The sequence below is a fragment of the Staurois parvus genome, unplaced genomic scaffold (assembly GCF_062004578.1).
Source record: "Staurois parvus isolate SC_StPar_1 unplaced genomic scaffold, SC_StPar_1.0 ptg000444l, whole genome shotgun sequence".
NCBI classification, from domain to species: domain Eukaryota; kingdom Metazoa; phylum Chordata; class Amphibia; order Anura; family Ranidae; genus Staurois; species Staurois parvus.
In genome coordinates this window covers 354,541-377,212 of record NW_028318240.1, presented here as the reverse complement: position 1 = coordinate 377,212, position 22,672 = coordinate 354,541, and the positions used below count along the sequence as shown (strand labels likewise).

The following is a 22,672-nucleotide window of genomic DNA, read 5'->3' as shown; positions in this document are numbered from 1 at the left end:
CCAGATAACACATCTCCAGTGGTGGTGTGCTTTACACCACTGCATCCCACACTTTGCATTGCACTTGATAATATAAGGCTTGGATGCAGTTGTTCCCGGTTTCTAGCTATGATCGGGAACCTGCAGGATGGACTCCCGATCAAGTAACCAGTGTACCAGCCAATCACTCTGATCAATGCAATCAGGAAGTCTGTCCTACCTCCCCAGTTTAAGACCCAGTTAAAGGGCTGTGGTGGATGGGAAGGATTTAATAAGCTTCAAATGCAAACCTACAGCTTGTCCTACTGTGTTTATTTTATTTATGTAATAACTAGTCTTTGCTTTCAGACCAAATGGGAGGACCAATGTACTGATTCAGCAGTAGGTCAAATGAGAGCGATCTCTAATAGAGATTGATAGACAGAAACAGTCAGAACAACCTGTGATTCCTTGAAATTAGGGATTTTCCAACTGCCCTGGGTTCAGTTTGGGCAGAATTCCATGAACGTCAAAGAAGTTTGGATCCTAAACTCAAATCCCTTGAAATTAAAGGAACCCAAATCTGTCAAATCAAAAATGCCTATTTTCTGGTCTAATAGGCAAAGAGTTTTCAAAAATAGAGGGTGGGCATTGCTCTGGGGAACAAATACCAATGCAAAAGAGTTTCTGAAAAATTCCATGCAGCCGAAGCAGTGATTTTTTTTTAAAGCACCAACATTTACAAAGGAAAAATGCCTTTAAATTACTGGCAAATCATATTCTACAGCAATATTAAAAAAATAAAATGTTCACATTTGCATAGAACCCCCACCTTCCCAAACAATATGTCTGATATAGACCTTTCATCTGAGCATGTAGCGTAGATAGCCGCTAAAGGGGGTGGGGAGGACAAACATATTACCCTCCCCTCAAACCTTACCAGGCCTCATGCCCCTGACCAAGCATCTTGTCCCCTTGTGGAGGAGGACATATGATTATTCCCAACAACTCTGGATTTATTAGATTTTGGAAGCTCCCTTTAAAATTAAGAGGGCCCACAAAAACCACCCCCACGTGAATAACACACACAAAAAAAGTTAACATCCAAACGTTTGATGGATCCTTTATTTAAAAATAAAATCACAAACAATCTTCATCATTTTAAATTTTTTTCATTCACAATGCACAATGAATTGACAAAAGTTAAAGCCCGATGGACCCAGTGAACATGGCTGATTCAGAAGCTACTCCTGTTGAATGACAACTCCTGTCATCAGCTATATAAGGGAAGGGTCGGGTACAGTAGTGACATCAATATCATTGCCCAATTATGGCCAGTTGAGGTTTATAGATTGTTTGGTTTATAAAAATTAAGTAAAAAAATGCTTACTCCCCAACTGTTACACAGGTGAGGAGCATGTTTCTGGTTGACTACTGGTGACACAAAACCATCTTTTGAATGTAAGCTTGAGGTCTTCAGGATAAGGTTGAAATGGTATACATAAAAAAATATTTACGTACCAAATCGTCTTCAGATTCATTAAAACATTGTCTCAAATATAATTTATTCATGACATCAAAGAACAGCTCCAAGTTCAGCTACACTGCAACAATCTATATTTTATTTGAATGTACCATAGTAATTCAATAACACTAAACACCACATTTATAGAAAGTGTACATCATTCATAGCATACATCCATGAAAGTCCAGATCCTCTTCCAGTTGCTGAACTTTTTCACAGAGATAAGAATACTTAGGATTTTGACAATCATCTGGGTTTGGGTACCATTTAAACCACGTGTCTTTGCCTATAACATAGGAATATCTGCAGGAAGAAAACAAGTACAAAAAGTGATAGAGGGTAAGAAACTGAATACATTTGTTTCCCCATAGGAATTGTTAGGGTCAGGACATAGTTGCATAGTTATTCAATATTGTTTTCCCATGCTTTAGAAAAAAGGTTACAGGACAAAATATACATTCACTCCTCTGGTGGGCAAGAAGTTGGATCAGGTGCTGTTCAATGGAACAGGCAGTACTTTATGCTTTGTTTCTTATATTCATTTGCCAGGTCTGTTTTCAGACCAGTAACAGGATGCTGCAGGGTCTCCTTACTCTTTACTCCTTCTCTGGTGGAGGGAAGTACTTAATAATGCAGAATCCGGAACATCACCAAGATACGCTCCTTCCTTACCCCAGACACCACTAAACTACTTGTACACTCCCTGATTATCTCACGCCTTGACTACTGCAACTCCCTCCTCACCGGCCTACCCCAGTGCAAACTCTCCTCGCTTCAGACCATCCTGAACTCAGCTGCCAGACTCATCCACCTCACCAGCCGCTCCACCTCTGCCACCCCCCCCTGCCTCTCCCTCCACTGGCTCCCCATTGCCCAACGCATTAAATTCAAATTGCTCACCCTGACCTATAAGGCCATTCACAACACTGCCCCTGACTACCTCACCAACCTGATTCCCAAGTACCACCCTACCGTACCCTTCACTCTTCACAGGACCTCCTTCTATCTTGCTCCCTGGTCTCCTCCTCCCACGCACGACTGCAAGACTTCTCCAGGTCCTCCCCCATCCTCTGGAACTCACTACCCCAATCCATCAGACTGTCACCTTCCCTCCTCACCTTCAGGCGCTCCCTGAAAACCCACCTCTTCAGGGAAGCCTACCCCACCCTCACCTAACAGCCGCTGCCCTTCCCTCCTCCTACCACTCCATCCCCCACAGCCGTTTCCTCCTGTACCTCTACCCCCTCCCTCCTAGATTGTAAGCTCGAAAGAGTAGGGCCCTCTTACCCCTTGTGTACTGTTTGATGTTACTGTTCTGTTTCATGTATTGTCCCCCCTCTATTGTACAGCGCTGAGCAAACCCTTTGGCGCTATATAAACTCGATAAATAAATAATAATGCAGAGAAGGGCTCTGATATGATGTGATGGCATTAGTGCAACTCTTTGCATCATTCAACCTGGAAGACTGAGAACATCTAGTGGTGTGAAGAGATTACTGAGAGATGAAATGCGTCAAGGAGGAGTTTAGTATCACAGCCATAGTTGTTCTTTTTTTTAACATGTTGGGCTTTAACAATTGTGCAGGTCCTATTATTATTTAGCTTTACTATCCTTGTCTGTGTTTAAGGGTCATAGCTAGGTGCTCATAGTTCCTGCATCACATCAGCTGCATCAAAGCTGCCGAGTGCACATTAGCAGCACCAAACAGTAGAACGCCATAGAAATATAATGTTGAACTGTAAATATCTATGTATCTGTATAATTTGATGGTGTTAAGAACACTCCAGAGCAACAAGATAGATTGGGGGTTTATGATAAATACTCTAGAGGTACTACAAATAGGAGCTAGGATGTTAAAGTGGATAAAGGAGCTTTATAATGGTCAACCAGCGGCGGTTAAGATAAATGGGTCCCTTTCAGGGTTTTTTTTAAGATGAATAATGGTAACAGACAGGGATGTCCATTATCCCCGTTGTTATTTGTTATATCCTTGGAAATTTTGTTGGCGACGGTAAGAAACAGTGTAGATATCAGAGGAATTAAGATAGAATAGATAGATCACAAGGTAGCAGCATACGCAAGTGATATGCTGTTTTATATAGTGAACCCTGGACTAACGTTACCTAATTTAATGAGGTTACTAAAACAATCTGGAGAGTTGTCAAATGTGAAGATAAACCCCTTAAAGTCAGAGATCTTGAATATTAATGTTTCTAAGAAAGAGAGGCAGGCCCTACAAAATGATTTTCCGTTCACATGGAGGGAGAAGAATCTGGGTTACTTAGGAATAAAACTAACCCCTTCTATAAAGAACACATATCAGGTAATTTATATTCCATTAATAAATTAAATAAAGGCTGAGCTGAGAAGACTCTCAAGGGGTAGGGTCTCCTGGATTGGGCGTATAAACTTGGTTAAAATAATGATAGTCCCAAAAATGTTATATAAATTCCATATGCTTCCAGTCCACATTCCAAGATCCTACTTTGGGATAATAAAAAAACTAATACTTAAATATATATGGTCTAATAAGAAACTGAGAATTAGTTTTGTGTATTAATAAAGAGAAAGGGGGATTAAATTTGCCCAATATTAGGAATTATTATATCGCAGTGATACTGTCACGAGTGGTAGATTGGACATTTAATTCACAGGGAAAAAGGTGGGTTAAAATAGAGGGGATTTTAAGTAAAGCACGACTAGAGAAGGTTATTTGGGTTCCATGAAAGTTTTGTATTATAGATGAGATTAGTAGCACTTTGACACAGGAGGTGTTAAAATTATGGGATGGAATGCACAAACAAATGGGTTGGAAGTAAAAATCATTATTGATTCCCCTAGTGGACACAGAGTGTTTCCCACCAGGGAAAGACACTATTTCGGGTAAATGGTGTAAAGACGGGGATACATGATTAAGAGATATAGTAGTTGAGGGAAAGTTGTGCACTTCTCAAGATTTAGAAAGGATTATTTGTAGTATTAGAATGAATTTAGAAGGGAGCGGAGGATGTAGGTGAAATGTTTGTGCTTTTTATGAATATGCTATACTTTTGAGTTTTCCTATTTTTTTTCTTTGTAATGAAAAATTTAATAACCGATTTAAATAATAATAAAAAAAGAGAACACTCTGGAGCTGGGGGGCAGTATGTGTTTTCTGCAGGAGATCAAGTAGCTGAAAGGGCATTAAAGCCAGCTATATATGGATCGAAATTGAGTTTTGATCAATGTATGGGCAGCACAGTGGCTTAATGGTTAGCACTTCTGCCTGGCAGTACTAGGGTCATTGGTTCAAATCCCAGCCACGGCACCACCTGCCTGGAGTTTGCATGTTCTCCCTCTGCCTGTGTGGGTTTCCTCCAGGTACTCTGGTTTCCTCCCACACTCCAAGGACATGCTGGTAGGTTAATTGGATCCTGTCTAAATTGGCCCTAATATGTGTATATATGAATGTAAGTTAGGGACCTTAGATGGTACACCCCTTGAGGGTTAGGGACTGATGTGAATGTACAATATATATGTAAAGCGCTGTGTAAATTGATGGCGCTATATAAGTACCTGAAATAAATAAATAAAATAAATGGCAGACTGGTTGTACAGAAGTTGATCTAATGTCTTTCCGATCAGATTTTTCCGGCTCAATCAGCACCACAGGCAATAGCACTGATCAGTGTATTCTAATAACAGGGAAGTCTCCCCGCTGAACAAAGGCTCAGCAGGGAGGTTTCCCTCATTCACATTGAGTGTGTAGATGAGTGAATAAAGTCTTTTTTTTTTTTCAACCTACTGGTTGAACGAAAAAAAAAAAAAAGACTTATGTATGGCCGGCCTTACACACCTGAGGTGGCAGTTAGTTACTTTAATTACAAAGGCATCTCCAGACAAATACAGTAAGTGAACCAACATATGGTTGTAAATATTAAATTATGTGTTGCAGGAACTATGAGCACACCGGAAATTTTCATTTTGTTTTGGGTGCATTCGTTCATTGAAGAATTTCGTTTCGTCATATTCGTTATGTTGAACCGATTTATTTACAGAATTTATTTTGTATCTTTTGCATTCATTTCATATATTCATTGTTCCAGGTGGATTAAAAAAGTGTTGCAGTTTTTCACAATGTTTGCAATATACTCGATATATTATCGAATCGGAAGGATTCAATATTTTTGGACACTAATCCAACCCACCAAGAAAAATGACTGCCCAGAGGCAATCCTCCAACTTTGAGGAGTTGGTTTGTGTGCTGTGTACAGTCAGGAGGGATCAGGCTGGGACTTCTCCGGGATCTGATCACCTAGGTTTTACACTATGTAGTTCCTTTGGCTCTTCTCTTATTATATAGCGAGCCTTGGAAGTTGAAAGAGGATGCCTTACTGATGGAGTAGCCGGACCTAGAGGTGGTTCATACTATCCTAGGGGGGACCTCAATGATACAGATGCACTTTTGAATCTTTTGATGTAGAGAGTTAATTCACTCCGGTAAGCGTGTTTTAGAGCATGTGGTGGATCACGGATGTGGGGAATCACATAAATGGAGTGAAATTTGAATCCATTTGCTATCCAAATCTGTATTATCAAATGAATTTGAAAATTGAATTAATTTCTCCATGAATTTGAACTACTATCACATCATGAGACGTCATCCAAATGAAACAAATACATTTGTTAATTTCCTTATAACTTTTTTTCAGATTCGTTGACATTTTTTGCTATGTCCATTCAGAGATACGTATACATCTGAATCTTTAAAAATTCAATTTTCATCTGAAAAACGAATTGTAACGCAGCTCACGTGTCTACTTACAACTGTACTTACTACTTATAACTACTGTACAAGGTTGTAAAAAATGTCCACCACTGGATCAGATAGAAACATACTGTATTTAACCCAAAGCTAATAGTAGATAGAAAAACCTCAGCATTCTTTGGGACTTACACAGGTGGCAAACTCCAGAGATCCCCACTTTTACCCCAGACAAAGTAATCTCTTCCCTTCTCCAACTTCAGAAAATGTTGACAATTTCTATGATTCAGAAAATGGCGTTTCCACCCTTGAGATACTTCATCTGCACCTAGAAAGTAAAAAATAAACTTTTAGTGTCTTGAATATTGTTAATGCTCTTTTCATTAACCATTATTGTGTGAATCCTGCTAAATTGAGCACTTTTGGAAATATTACTGCTGAATTGTTTTTCGTCATGGCTATCATTTTGGGAATAGAACTGCAGATGGTCATCTGAGAAGCACGTGAAAGGAATGTTTTTCCTCTGACCAACAATTTAGGGAGATTTTTCCCTCTGACCACCAGTGTAAAGGGGCCTTTCTACCAATGACCACAAGTGTAAAAAAGGTCCTTCTCCCACTGACCACCAACACAGGACCCTTCTCCGCTGACCACCAATATGCCATGTCACAGACTAGCAATTTAAGGGGGAAATTCTCCACTGAGCAAAAATGTGAGGTAACACTACAATTTTCACTACAATTTTTTTTTTGTAAATTTTCAGTACAATGAGTAGACATCTAAGTAAGGCAAGCTGTATGGTTACAGCACATTGCAAAGAAATTATATGCTATTTAAAAACATTTAGAATAAAATATTACTAGGTATCCTATATTTACGATGAGGGGGATTGAGGGTTTTCCTTTTACCAACATTTTAGCAAAATTTTGCAATTTTGTTAATATGTGTTGCAGTCTATGGGAGAGCAAAATTAAAGTTAAGAGTGCAATCTGCTATAAATGGCCCATGTGTGGTACAGCGGTTTTTTTTTTTTTTTTTCGAATATTCTGGACACCTTCCATCATTAGTTTCATTATTTAAATTTTTCTCAGGAGAAAGCAATGTACAGTGAAAAAAAAAATAAAACACATTGAAGCATCACTACAAAAATGATGATCAAATACACAAAAAAAAAGAAAAAGTCACAAATACAAAGAACAATAAATGATGGCAACTAAATTACATATACCTAAATACAAACATTCCTCCATATAATATAAATATATATATACATATATATACATATATATATACATATATATATATATATATATATACACACACACACACACACATATATACAGTATGTATATCATACATACACACTTTTGCACATTTTTGCACATTTCACCCAAGGAGCTCGATGAGCAAAATCAATTTCACCTTGTTCATCCCAAGTCTCTGGAATCTCTAGTCTCTAGATACATGTCAAAAACACTTTTGATGCACCTAACCTGTGGGGTTTACTTTGTATCCTGGACAATTCTTCTGGCAGTTGTGGTTGCAGTCTTTCTTGATCTACCTGACCTTGGCTTGGTATCAAGAGTTCCCCAAATTTTCCATTTCTTAAAAGGTGATTGAACAGTACTGTCTGGCATATTCAAGGCTTTCGACATCTTTTAATATCCTTTTCCATCTTTATAAATTCCATTACCTTATTACGCAGGTCTTTTGACAGTTCTTTTCTGATTCCCTTAGCTCAGTATCTAGCCTGCTCAGTGCATCCATGTAAGATCTAACAAACTCATTGATTATTTATCTACAAACACTAATTGTAATTTAAAAAAACCACAGATGTGGGAAATTACCCTTAATTGCCATTTTAACCCTTGTGTGTCACCTTGTTTGATAACTATTATACGTTTTTGGCATGATCAGTCATATTTTCAATATAAATGCCAAAATTTCACAATTTCTGCCAGGGGACTTTTGAACACAATTGTACATCAAAGCCCAGCTTTGGCTTATTACTAGACTTCAACTTTTTTCTGCGTAGAAGGGTCATAGTAGGTATCCACCATTTCATTTTCAATGTATTTGTAAAGCAAAATTTAAAGACCAATGGAAGCCACAGAAATACACAGTCACATAGACATAGGGGGTTATTTACTAAAACTACATGGTGCAAAATCTGGTGAAGCTCTGCATAGAAACCAATCAGCCTCCAGTTTTTTTTTGTCAAAGCTTAATAGAACAAGATGAAGTTATAAACTGATTGGCTACCATGTACAGTACAGCTGCACCAGATTCTGAGGGCACCAGTTTTAGTAAATCTGCCCCATTGTGGCCTCCATTTTTATAGTCTTTCTTCCAGAAAATTTCCACCAGTGGAAATTGATTACAAATCATACAGTACTGCAGTATTACATGTGAGACTTCAGCTGACCTTTCAATTCCAATCACATGCATGTAAAGGCATTACCTTCTTTAAAAACTCTTTGAATGGTCATCACGTAAGTGGTGTAGCTGTCGCTATGCTCGATGTCACTGAGTGTTGCTTTGTATACTGTGGAAGAAAAGAATCAATTATTTGCGCTTTAAAAGGAAATTGATGATATGTTTAAAGTCAGACTCCTGGCAACCAGCTAAATATACAGCTTAAATACAATTAAGGCAGCTTCTTTTACTTACTAAAGAATTTGTGACTCTGCCCAGCCGGTCTTGAGATTTACAGAGTAGCCAGATATCACATCAGAGTTAAAGCCTAAATTTAGTTAATATATTTGTTTTTAATTAGCATGTAAGCAGGTGTTTTCAAGAGGGTTTTAAAGTGTAAAACATTTTTCTTTTGCTATGACTCTGCGGTTCATCAGATCAACTGTGTTTATGAGCACAAACTAATTGTAAGGCCCCATGTACACGGGACACTTCTGAACGATGGAAACTGACTGCTGGAAAAAATAGTTTAAAAAACGTCTGTTTAGCCGCGTTTATGCACGTTTTTTAAAGATAAGCACAGGAGAACCTCCCAAATGCCCAGAATGCACTGAAAAGTGGTAAATTATTAACTATTTCAGACTGTTTCAGAGAAATACAGAGAATAGAAGCAGAGACAGCAGTATGTGTTGAGATTAGCTAGGTGTGAGTTGCTCATTAACATTTCTTTTGTTTCCAAGGGTGGGGAAGGTGTCTGATGGAGGGAGTCCTTAAGGCCACCTGGCAGGGGGTCTTCATGAGGAATTTGAGGTGTGAATGGTCATTAACATTTATTTTGTTTCCAAGGGTGGGAAAGGTGTCTGGTGGAGGGAGTCATTAAAGTGACCTGGCAGGGGGTCTTCATGAGGAATTTGAGGTGTGAATGGTCATTAATATATCTTTTGTTTCCAAGGGTGGGAGAGGTCTGAGGTGTGAATCGGTCATTACAATGTGTGACAAGCTTGGTAGGAACATCCTGTGTTCAGTGTTTTGTCCATCTGAGTACCTTAAAAACGCTTTGCATGCATTTTTCATAATGAAAAAAGGCTCTGGACAGCAGAACAGTTAAAAAAAATTTTCAAACGCAAACGCTTATAAACGCGATTTGCCGCGTTTAGCCATGTTTACAAGCAACGTTTACGTTTGAAATGCTGATATAATCGACTGCTGAATGCAAGTTTTCTGCATTCAAAAAAACGACTGTAAACTCAAATGCCTGTAAACGACTGTAAATGAAGATGTGTACATGGACACATAGGAAAAGATTAGGATCTGCTGAAAAAAAAAAACGCTGAACAGCTCCTAAACATGAGTTTATCAGCTGCAGTGTACATGAGCCCTTACAATGTAGACTTGTGTACTGTGTCCTTAGGCTGACCTGCTGAGCTGGTGAATCTGAGGAGGGATTAGACAGCCCGCAAGGTTTACCCCATCGTTCCCAGAAGACCATGACCCCCTGCAGGTAATACCATATAAACAGCGACTCTTCAGTGCCCCAGGAAGTTGGCTAGTAAAGGACTGCCAAGATGTAACCGTTACTCTGTCAATCTAGGCCCCCTTATGGGGAGTCCAATTGGATTTCCCAATGGGGCCTGGAACCTAGGAACTTTGAATTACCTGTGGCATGGACTGGCTGCCTGTATGGGTTTACTGCCAAAGATGGACTCTTGCCTTGTTAAGGATTATATTTATGGACTTTTGCTGCTAAACTCAGGTATGACTGTCTCATGGGCACTCAGAGAATTTTGTACAGGAATGTGTGTGAAGATGTTGTTTGATGACTGCTCCATCATTTCCCTTTATCAACCTCAGTAAAAGATCTTCTTGTTCTTCTACTTTTCCTGGCCTGAAGTCTCTAAAGGGGTGCATGCAAGGCATATCAAAGAACAGGGCTTGCAATAGGAGAGCAGAGAAATTAGTACAGAAGTCTAATGAGCAGAATGCTGTCCAGAGGAGGCTATATTGCCATTGCTAATGACTACCATATTTGTGTCACTTGCTAAATCAGCCAACCAGCCAGGAGATGTGTGACATGACAAGTGGTTGGACACTCTGGTAGTAAAGGGGTGTTATGCTTGGCCGCTTCAATGGTGACTGGTTTCCCCATGTACTGGGACTGACCTTGTGGCACAAAGTGCCTAAAGACCTAGCCTGAAGTCACAGGAGAGACGGATGTAGAGGGTTCCTGGGGAGGAGAACAAGCATAGAGACATAGAATTATAGAGTAAAGTGTGTTTCCTGTATCCAACAGTAACATACTGATCAGTCAGTGGGAGTGAGGTGATGGAAATGCTAAGTTGGTGGACACCAGCCACATGCTCTGCGGCACCGGCTCAGAAATGCTGCACACCAGGGACAGGTGTTCTCTAACAGTTCTGTATTATGAACCAAAAAGGAAATAAAAAAGGCAAAATTGTGGACTTTAAAGGCACAGCAATAAAAATATCATTAAAATCACTTTATTATTTGAATGTAGACCATTACATAACAAGGCATAAAGGTTATTCCCCCAAGAATGCAAGACCCCCATGGAGGGGGTGGAGCATTCTATGCAGATTACAAAACTCATCAATAATAGTTTAAAATTGATACAAATGTACCATATCAAAAGACATAGATCAGATGTCAGTAAATGTAGTTACTCTGTAGTTACTTGACATGTTTCACGAGAGTATCTCTTCTTCAGGAGTTACAACATGAAAGAAAGTTGAATATAAGTATAACGTAATATAACATAATATAGTGTTGTTAATTATTGGTTATATAAATCTGTAAAGGTATACACTAAATTTTTATATACTGTCCTTCTCAGTCACCCTCTATACAGTTTTGGACCTCTGTGGTTCCTTTATTTACAGATATGAGCATGTTGAAACATGTCGAGTAACTACAATTACTGACATCTGATCTACGGGTGAAACTTGAAAAATTAGAATATCGTACAAAAGTTCATTTATTTCAGTAATGCAACTTAAAAGCTGAAACTAATATATGAGATAGACTCATTACATGCAAAGCAAGATAGTTCAAGCCGTGATTTGTCATAATTGTGATGATTATGGCTTACAGCTCATGAAAACCCCAAATTCACAATCTCAGAAAATTAGAATATAACATGCAATCAATAAAACAAGGATTGTACATAGAACAATAATGGACCTCTGAAAAGTATAAGCATGCATATGTACTCAGTACTTGGTTTGGGCCCCTTTTGCAGCAATTACTCAATGCGGCGTGGCATGGAAGCTATCAGCCTGTGACACTGCTGAGGTGTTATGGAAGACCAAGATGCTTCAATAGCGGCCTTCAGCTCTTCTGTATTGTTCAGCCTTATGTCTCTCATCTTTCTGATGGCAATGCCCCATAGATTTTCTATGGGGTTTAGGTCAGGAAAGTTTGCTGGCCAATCAAGCACAGTAATCCCACGGTCATTGAACCAGGTTTTGGTGCTTTTGGCAGTGTGGGCAGGTGTCAAGTCCTGCTGGAAAATGAAGTCAGCATCCCCATAAAGCTCGTCTGTGGAAGGAAGCATGAAGTGCTCCAAAATCTCCTGGTAGACGGCTGTGTTGACCCTGGACCTAATGAAGCATTGTGGACCAACACTGATGATTATGGCTTACAGCTCATGAAAACCCCAAATCCACAATCTCAGAAAAAGAGAATATTGTGAAAAGGTGCAATATTCTCGGCTCAAAGTGTCCCACTCTAATCAGCTAATTAAGCCATAACACCTGCAAAGGGTTCCTGAGTCTTTAAATGGTCTCTCAGGCTGGTTCAGTAGGAATCACAATCATTGGAAAGGCTGATAGCTTCCATGCCACGCCGCATTGAGGCAGTAATTGCTGCAAAAGGGGCCCAAACCAAGTACTGAGTACATATGCATGCTTCTACTTTTCAGAGGTCTGATATTGTTCTATGTAAAATCCTTGTTTTATTGATTGCATGGAATATTCTAATTTTCTGAGATTGTAGATTTGGGGATTTCATGAGCTGTAAGCCATAATTATCACAATGATGACAAATCACGGCTTGAACTATCTTGCTTTGCATGTAATGAGTCTATCTCATATATTAGTTTCACCTTTTAAGTTGCTGCACTGAAATAAATGAACTTTTGCACGATATTCTAATTTTTCGAGTTTCACCTGTATGTCTTTTGATACCCTTACTGGAACACGGTACATTTGTATCAATTTTAAACTTCAAGAGTTTTGTAATCTGCATAGAATGCTCTCCCCCTCCCTGAGGGTCTTGCATTCTTAGCGGAATAACCTTTATGTATTGTTATGTAATGATCTACATTCAAATAATAAAGTGATTTTAATGATATTTTTAATAAAATAACGTGTACGTGGAAACAGCGCCAAAAATAAACCAAATAATAGAAAGCTGCTAAACCTTACCCTTAAATAAAGGTAACAGTAATAAATAAAAAAAAAAGGTAGCGCTATTTAAAAATTAATATACAACTAATATGGTGACATAAATAAATATAAAAAGCAAAGAAAAGTGTCTCTGAATTTTCATTCAACTGTGAAATACGTCCATCGCCAACACAAATGTGCTAATCCACCACCAATAGAAATGAATAAACTCACCAGAGCATATTGCTAGTTATATTAATAAACCAGTAATTGCGCTTTTGCTCTGGGAGCAGACACAGCGGTGACCAGACTTTCCAGTATATTCACTCTCAGCTAATGGGGCAATACTCTGTAGGAAAGGGAAACCCAGATATCCAGATTCTCCTAATATATCCTTTTGGGAGCAATACTCTGCAGGTATGGAAACTCGGCAGCAAGATTCTCCAAAAGATACTCCAAATACTTTTGCACAGGCTCAGAAGGAAAAGAGAAAACAAGGCAGGCGATAGTGTGATACCGTATGGTACATTTGTTCTTTAAAAACTCATCTGATCCACTCACATGGTAAAGTGTCTAGCCGACACTAGCAACAAACACATCTCGTCAAAATCATCACAAAAAGCCGGACACGCCGACCGCTTACGGAACGTAGTGATGTCAGTTCGACGCTCCACCCTACGCGTTTCGTCACTTGAAGTCTTCACGGTTCAGCAGAAGGATGAACCGTGAAGATGTCAGAGTCACTAACAGGACATTTTCTATCCCCACTGGCCACAATCTGGCCTCCCTAAAGTCTGAAGCAGATAAAACTGGCCATTTGTTTAGTCTTTATTGGTCACATGACTGTCATTATCCAGTATCTCACCATAGGCCACACTTTCTTCACATATCTTTTGGTACAGGAAGCTGGGATTGTTGTCATCTATTTGATGTTCAAAGTAACAGTTTCCTGAAAGAAAGTCATAGAATACATGTTTCTAATTGTGTATAAAATGTCAAAAGTCACCTTTACAGCAACAAGTCATGCTTATGTCACCATCCCAGATTAGTCTGATTTTGCAGATGTTACAGGACATTCATCCCTAAATGTGTTTCAAAGACAGAACACAGGTAGAAGAATAAATAAATACATTTCCCCAAAAGGGTAAAAACCCCCCCCAAAAAACAACTTAGGCTGCAATACCTAATTTCAAGCTAAAAAAAATGCCCCCTGCAGTAATTCCATTTCACCTCTAGATGTCCTCAGTCCTTCAGGTTAAATGACAGCCTGCGTCATGCAAACTACTTCCTCTGAGCCCAAGCAGTCATAGTAGGGCAAAGAGTCCACTACACATATGTGGCATCGCTGTGATCGTCAGGAACTGGAGAATTTATTTTGGGTTGTTCTTTGGTGGTAGGTTATGGTAGTAACAAGAAACACACAGCTAAATAAAAAAAAATGATTTTTTAACTATTTTGGACCAGTTTTCCTTTGATAATAATAATAAAAAAAAATCTGGAAAAATTCATTACCATTTAGCACCAAACGCCCAATTTGTCTTGGAAAAAAAAAACAAGATATAATCCATCTGGATGTACAAAGTAGCTGTGATGATATGTACGGTTTTACTAACCCATGTCAAAGTTGCAAAATTTTACTTAGGCATTAAGATTTGTTTTACCCTCAGGCATGAAAGGGTTAAACGTGAATTTATTCCATATCCAAATGCCTTTCAGCTTACAGAAAGGCCTTAAGCTGGCCAAATATTATACAGTTTTATTATTCAATTTCCTTTAGATTCACCTTCAGCTTTGTAGTGCAAGAACATACCCGATGGCATGCAAATTTAAACGGTTTAGGTTTGACGTCATATTATATGGTTTCGGTAAATCTAAAGAAAAATTGTACAAGAAAATTGTATATTGTATGGCCATCCTTAGTTATAGCTGACTGCAAATACTCCACAGAGATTAAAGAACCCCTTCTTGTACACAGGTGGGTGAAGTAAAAATCATCAGTGGAAACATATAAAAAATTCCAATACAATGTAACATAAATCATGCAATAAATATAAACAATTAGGATGCAAAAACAATACTGCACAATTTTATATGATAAAAAAGTAGCCTTATCATTTAATATGTGAATGAATACTTCAGCTGTAACTTGAAAAATCCCAGCACAACCTGAATAAGCAATACACCTCCCGCCTGGGGCAATCGGCCTAAAGCACCTCAGTTGCTAGACACAAAAATCCTTTCAACACTGTAAAAGGAAAATGAATGTTGTTTTATTAAAAAGTGTTTGGAAAGATTGGGAAGTAAATGGATGCAGTCTACCACAATAATGTTCTCCAGTCCTGACTCTAAGGGGTCTCTTTATAAAATTTTTGTTGCATGAATACCAGAAGCCTTCATGCAGGCTCAACAAAATATCACTGTAATTTTTCTAAGAGAATAATTCCTGTATCATCAGCTCCTAGTTTTCATCAAACCTTAACACAGGTCTTCGTCTGCAGTTGGTTGTGATTTTATGAACGTGGACGGGTCAAGTCCTGAAAAAGGGGGAAGCTTTTTTCTCTCATAATGTGTTGGCTGTATTTGATATTTTTTGTTACTATTTAGGGCTCATGTACACTGGACCAGGGGCGGAGTGACAACTCATGGGGCCCCCGGGCAATAGGGGATCATGAGGCCCCTGTGTCCTTGCCCACACTCAAAAAAGCCTATAAAAAGGTACCAGGGGCATTTCATGGGGCCCCCTACTGACCTTGGGCCCTCAGGCAGTGCCCGAGTGCTCGAATGGTCAGTCCACCCCTGCACCGGACATCAAAAATGCTGCTTTCACAGGCATTTGACTTTTTCTGCCTCTAAACTTCCCTCTATGCTAGACAAATGAAACCAGCGCTCCAATCCTCATGCAGACTTAAAAAATATCAGGATGCCAGACGAAGAGGTGCTGCCCTTCAAATATAGGGAAATCTGACCACTGGTAAAAAAGAACAGACAAGGACACACTCTCATCGTGCATTACCGGTCTGGCAGAGTTTTCAAAATCTTCTACCTGTATCAATATCTCCTTGTATATTCTCAATGCCAAACACCTTGAGACCCACAGGGTTTTCGTCATGTGTTTCACTAAAGTGACAAGGCACAGTGTGTTTGTCAAACCCATGTAATATATTGCGTTTATGCTCCCAGAAACGGGTCCTCAATGAACGTGTGGTGCAACCCACATACAAAAGTCCACGTGGGCAAACCAGACCGTAAACAACAAACTGTGTGCTGCAGTTGATGAACTGACTGATAGGATGGGCCCTTCCATCAGTGCCCATGAAATCCCTTTTTCTATGCCACATAAAAGGGCAAGCTCCACAATTGGGCACCCCGCACTTGTAGCTACCTTTCTGGTCAAAGATGGTATTCCATACAGAAATGGACCATGTTTTAGTGGATTAGACCCTGCTGGGAGCAACCATGCTCCTTTAGATCCCGTGGACGTCGGAAGATGACTTCAGGCCGAAGCGGCAGGTGTGCAGAAAGGTGTGGGTCTTGGGCCAAGGTGCCCCAATATTTATTCAATATCCTCTGAATATTGAAAGCCTTTTGATTATATCTCATGCAAAAAGCAGCATGGTATGTTTACCAATTGGTATTGGGAGTATTGGCCTTCAATGCAACATGAGAATCAACAGATGAAATGTTTGTCTCAGAATAAAAATGATCTATATTTATGGTATGCCTCCTCGATATTGGTGGCTGCATAACCCTTTTCTAGAAATTTTTTCTTCAAAAGCATACTTTGAGTGTCATAATCTCTGAGGAAGGGGGTTTATCTCTCGAAACGCGTTAACTTATCCTTATCAAGGACACAATATCTTTGTGACTGTTTTTGTGGACCAGTTATACTGCTTTCAATATCGTTGGTTTGTGAGTATACATCCATTTGTCTTTTTATTAAACACATGGTATACCACGGTAATGCACAATGAGAGTTCGCCCTTGTCTGTTCTTTTTTCCCTCTGTGCTAGCCTATGCGAGTCTATGAACACATTAACAGACGTTTAGAGGCAAGAAAAAAAAAACAGCTGCGTGCACAGGAGAGGAGCATTTCGGCGGATAAAAATGCAGAATGCACCTAAATTCTTCTTCTAGTTCTGGTGGCCCTAAGAGTGGAATTGCTGATTTCTTGTAGACACTATATCCATGTGTATTGTCCCCATGTCCACCATACTATTCCAAATACACACATTCCCGATGAATGGCTGTACATGTAAATGGGTGCTGCAGCAACTGCCGGCTAGAACTGAAGGTAATCCGAGAGAGTGGATGTTGTCAGTACACCACGGATCTCCAGAATGGGTCCAAAGAATTATTCAGTGATCACATCATTGTAACAAAAGCAATGTTTTGGAGCCACTCAGGACCCCTTCATCAGGCATCTGACCTGCATGAATGCCTGATGAAGGGTTCCTGTTTAGCTCAGAAATATTGCTTTTGATGTGATCACTGTATACAGCTTTGGACCCATTCTTTATGCCCCTGTCCACATCCTCCATCAAAGTAATGTCCTAAAAAACTGATAACGCTGGAACCCTTTTGTGGCAGTCATAGACCTTCCCCCTAGGACAACATCATGCCCTGGGATCAGAATACTACAACAATGAATGGCACACACAGTGTATGAGGAAGTACTGTGACTGTTTCCGCAGGGAGGAGAGGACAGACCCATGAAGTCACCACTGGATGCCTTGAAGACCCAAGGAAAAAAGGTAGGTGTGTACAGTTATGAAACCAGTGGATGATTAGTTTTTCTCTATATTAATATTGATATGGGATTCCAAGCAGAAAAAAATGGGTAAACAGGGAAGACTTGCCTTCAGTACAATGACAAATATCGTCTTTACAGACTCTGCTCAGATCTTTCTTTTCCTCCTTCATGTGATAGAACTTAGTGCATCGGTTGTCTGCAAAGAGAAAATATAGTCCTAAACACACAACTTAGAGTTCCTGGACTGATTGGGATATTAAATTCCTCAGAAGTTTTAGCTGTAGGTTTAAATCATCACTCTATAAAGCAGTGGTCTCCAAACTGTGGCTCACAGGCCAAATGTGCCCCTTTGCTAGCCTTTATCCAGTACTTGGGGCACTATTTTTTTCTGCACTATTTCCCCTATTGATACCAATGATGGGGCGCTATTCCCCCCTAATAGTAGTGATGGAGCACTATTCCCCCTATTGATACCAATGATGGGGCACTATTCCCCCTATTGATACCAATGATGGGGCACTATTCCCCCTATTGATACCAATGATGGGGCACTATTCCCTCCACTGATACCAATGATGGGGCACTATTCCTCCCACTGACACCAATGATGGGGCACTATTCCCCCTATTGATACCAATGATGGGGCACTACAGTATTCCGTTTACTGATTCCAATGAAGGGGCAGTATTCTCCCCACTGATACCAAGGATAGGGCACTATTCCTTCTACTGATACCAATCATGGGGTGCTATTTTTTCAACTGATACTAATGATGGGGCACTTTTCCACCCACTAATACCAATGATAGGGCACTCTTCCTTCCACTGGTACCAACGATGAAGCACTATTCCTTTCACTGATACAATTGATGGCACACTGTTTCTCCCACTGATATCTGTGATGGGGAACTATTTCACCCAATAATATCAATGATGGGACGCTATTCCTCATGAATCACTAATGGGACATTTTCTGTCCCCACTGGCCACAAGCCGCTGAAAGAGAGAAAACTGGCCCTTTGTTTAGCAAACTTGGAGACCCCTGCTCTAGAGGAAGATTAGAAAATGTAAGAGATGCTGTTCCAATTAATATTGTTTCCCCCCTCCCCTCCACAAGATAAACCCTCCTCCGCCCTACACCTGTCCACACTGAATATTCATTTCTGTAGCAGTTTCAGGGTGAATCAGGGTGGTTGAAACATACTTGGAGGACCAACTATTTTCTCCAGCCTATGGACACTCTTACCTAGCTGAAGCCTACTAGTCAAAAGCCCAATAAAGAAAGTGCTGGGAGATCAACTGATCCTGGAATACCTAAGAAAAGGCCAGTAGCCAAAATGTGGTGCTATGCATTGAAGTTTTAATGCTAGAACAGGAATAAATGATTTAGTTACATTTAGTCAACTTCAGGTAAAAATGTGTGTCCCTCAAGTTCAGCCAAAACCAAGCTGGCAGAATCTCGAGAGCCATCAAGCTCAAGCCAATATAACATATTTTAGAGTGTTGCAAAGGATAACTGAAGTTGGTCAATCACCAAGGTCTCTTACCCAATCTATTCTGCTCCCGCAGACTCCTAGTAGTGTATACCAAGTCACAGTCTTACAGCAGCTAAAAATAACTGTTAAAGCCAACAAACAGGACTATTCTTACCTGGAGTGTAATAATCATATATGGTGACGGATGCAGGCTGTAGGGGTTCGACCCAGATGTACTGGTGAGCAATAAACTCTAGGCACTGTTTCTGAGTCTGAGAGACCTGGCTCAACATAAATAAACAGTAGTAGTACATAAAGAGAGAGACAACCATCATACTAAACTAGGCTACAGCAATAAATCGATGTACTATCCCATCACTTATGCCAACACCTATCCACTTGAAGACCCAGCCATTTTTGACACTTTTCATTTACATTTAAAAATCAATACTTTTTGCTAGAAAATTACTTAGAACCCCCAAACATTGAATAAATATATATATATATACAGTATATATATATATATATATACACACACACACACACAGGTGAAAAGTTAATTTATTTCAGTAATACAACTTAAAAAGGTGAAACTAATATATGAGATAGACTCATTACATGCAAAGCAAGATAGTTCAAGCTGTGATTTGTCATAATTGTGATGATTATGGCTTACAGCTCATGAAATCCCCAAATCTACAATCTCAGAAAATGAAAATATTCCATGCAATCAATAAAACAAGGATTGTACATAGAACAATATTGGACCTCTGAAAGTAGAAGCATGCATATGTACTCAGTACTTGGTTTGGGCCCCTTTTGCAGCAATTACTGCCTCAATGCGGCGTGGCATGGAAGCTATCAGCCTGTGGCACTGCTGAGGTGTTATGGAAGACCAGGATGCTTCAATAGCAGCCTTCAGCTCTTCTGCATTGTTTGGTCTCATGTCTCTCATCTTTCTCTTGGCAATGCCCCATAGATTCTCTATGGGGTTCTGGTCAGGCGAGTTTGCTGGTCAATCAAGCACAGTAATCCCACGGTCATTGAACCAGGTTTTGGTGCTTTTGGCAGTGTGGGCAGGTGCCAAGTCCTGCTGGAAAATGAAGTCAGCATCCCCATAAAGCTCGTCTGCAGAAGGAAGCATGAAGTGCTCCAGAATATCCTGGTAGACGGCTGCATTGACCCTGGACTTAATGAAGCACAGTGGACCAACACCAGCAGATGACATGGCTCCCCAAATCAACACAGACTGTGGAAACTTCACACTGGACTTCAAGCATCTTGCAGTGTGTGCCTCTCCATTCTTCCTCCATATTCGGGGTCCTTGGTTTCCAAATGAGATGCAAAAGTTGCTCTCATCAGAAAAGAGGACTTTGGACCACTGAGCAACAGATGTTGTTTGTTGCTCAGGAGCGGCTTGACAAGAGGAATACGACATTTGAAGCCCATGTCCAGGAGCCGCCTGTGTGTGGTGGCTCTTGATGCACTGACTCCAGCCTCAGTCCACTCCTTGTGAAAGTCCCCAACACTTTTGAATGGCTTTTTCCTGACAATCCTTTCCAGGCTGCGGTCATCCCTGCTGTTTGTGAACCTTTTTCTTGCACACTTTTCCCTTCCACATAACTTTCTATTAATGTACTTTGATACAGCACTTTTTTGAACATCCAACTTCTTTTGCAATTACCTTTTGAGGCTTTCCCTCCTTATGGAGGGTGTCAATGATGGTTTTCTGCACAATTGTCAGGTCAGCAGTTTTTCCCATGATTGTGATTCCTACTGAACCAGACTGAGAGACCATTTAAAGGCTCAGGAACCCTTTGCAGGTGTTATGACTTAATTAGCTGATTAGAGTGGGACACTTTGAGACGAGAATATTGGACCTTTTCACAATATTCTCATTTTCTGAGATTGTGGATTTGGGGTTTTCATGAGCTGTAAGCCATAATCATCACAATTATGACAAATCACGGCTTGAACTATCTTGCTTTGTATGTAATGAGTCTATCTCATATATTAGTTTCACCTTTTAAGTTGCATTACTGAAATAAATGAACTTTTGCACAATATTCTAATTTTTTGAGTTTCACCTGTGTATATATATATATATATTAGCAGAGGCGCTAGAGAATAAAATAATGGGCTTTGTAATTTTTTATGTCACACGGTATTTGCGCAGTGGTTTTCCAAAGCAATTTTTTGTGAAAAAATACATTCATGAACTTCAATGCACACAAACACAATATAATACCCAATTTTTTTGTATAATATAAAATCTGGTGTTACATGTTACACTGAGTAAATAGATACCAAACATGGCACATTTTAAAACTGCACACGCTTGTGGAATGGCGCCAAATCGTGGTATATAAAAATCTCCATAGGCGACGCTTTATAAATCTTTACAGGTTACCAGTTTAGAGTTACAGAGGAGGTCTGGTGCTAGAATTATTGCTCTCACTCTGATGCTTGTGGCAATAATCTCACATATGTGACGTGATTGCAGTTTACGTATTTGTGTGGGACCGACCTTTGCGTTTGGATGCAAGAATAGGGGGACGGGGGCGGGGGGGTGCATTAAAAATTTTTTACATTATTTTATTTATTTATACTGGTTTTTTTAAAACATTAAGTATTTTAAAAAAAATACTGTACTTCCTTTGCTTCAATAGTACTTGTCGCTTTCTGTATCATATAACTCATCAGAGATCTTCCAGTCTTCCAATGGCTCTATGGTAAGCTGGACTGCCAGCTTCAGTTCAGGGATCTCCGATGGGATGCAGACCCCCTGAGAGGCACTGGTAAGCAGTGGGAAGGGTGGGGCGACCCCTCTCACCTTTTGGAAAAGCAATCCAGCAGCTAATTAGCTTTTACAAAAAAGCTGGCAGCCGTGTGAAAAAAATCTGATACCGGTATGATGTCTGCAGTGGCCAACTGCAGTAATGCATAATGACCAGCACATGTATACTGCAGCACAATTAATAGGCTCAATAATGTGTTGATTGCCCCTCCCAGTATAAATTCTGCTGTGTGAGGGATTGCAAGAGGCTGATACTTAGTAAAGTTCAGATACATATACTGCTTGCATTTAAAGGGGAACTCTGCGATAGGCAAAAAAAAATCACCCATTAGTACACCCCCCTACACAAAACACTAAACAGTTAATACAAATAAAATACTGTATTTACCATTTAGGAGAAAAGTTTAATTGAATTTTCATGACCTCATCTCTGTAATTCAAAAGATACCAGCATCTGCTGTACCAAAGAAGGAGGTGTAACAGCATGGATTACATCATATCCTCTCCTCTTTCTGCTGTAAAAAGGAAACTACAGCTCCCATCAACCACAGATAATTGTAGTGAAAGTGGGTGAGTACACTAGGCCTGTGCATATTGAGTGTGTC

The 22,672-nt window shown here is 39.7% G+C and overlaps 1 protein-coding gene across 1 annotated transcript in view; it reads right to left on the bottom strand.

Annotated features, from left to right (window-relative positions):
- Positions 1 to 1,065: 1,065 nt before the first annotated feature.
- The window catches only part of LOC149453932 (A.superbus venom factor 2-like), a 290,293-nt gene continuing 268,686 nt past the window's right edge, over positions 1,066 to 22,672 (bottom strand). Inside the window, exons 35-40 of the mRNA XM_089688005.1 lie at positions 19,446 to 19,551; positions 17,903 to 17,992; positions 13,912 to 13,995; positions 8,690 to 8,773; positions 6,421 to 6,556; positions 1,066 to 1,786 (exon numbers count right to left, since the gene is read on the bottom strand). Coding sequence (XP_089544131.1) covers positions 1,645 to 1,786; positions 6,421 to 6,556; positions 8,690 to 8,773; positions 13,912 to 13,995; positions 17,903 to 17,992; positions 19,446 to 19,551 — 642 coding nt within the window. The 3' untranslated portion in view covers positions 1,066 to 1,644. The remainder of the gene's footprint in view (positions 1,787 to 6,420; positions 6,557 to 8,689; positions 8,774 to 13,911; positions 13,996 to 17,902; positions 17,993 to 19,445; positions 19,552 to 22,672) is intronic.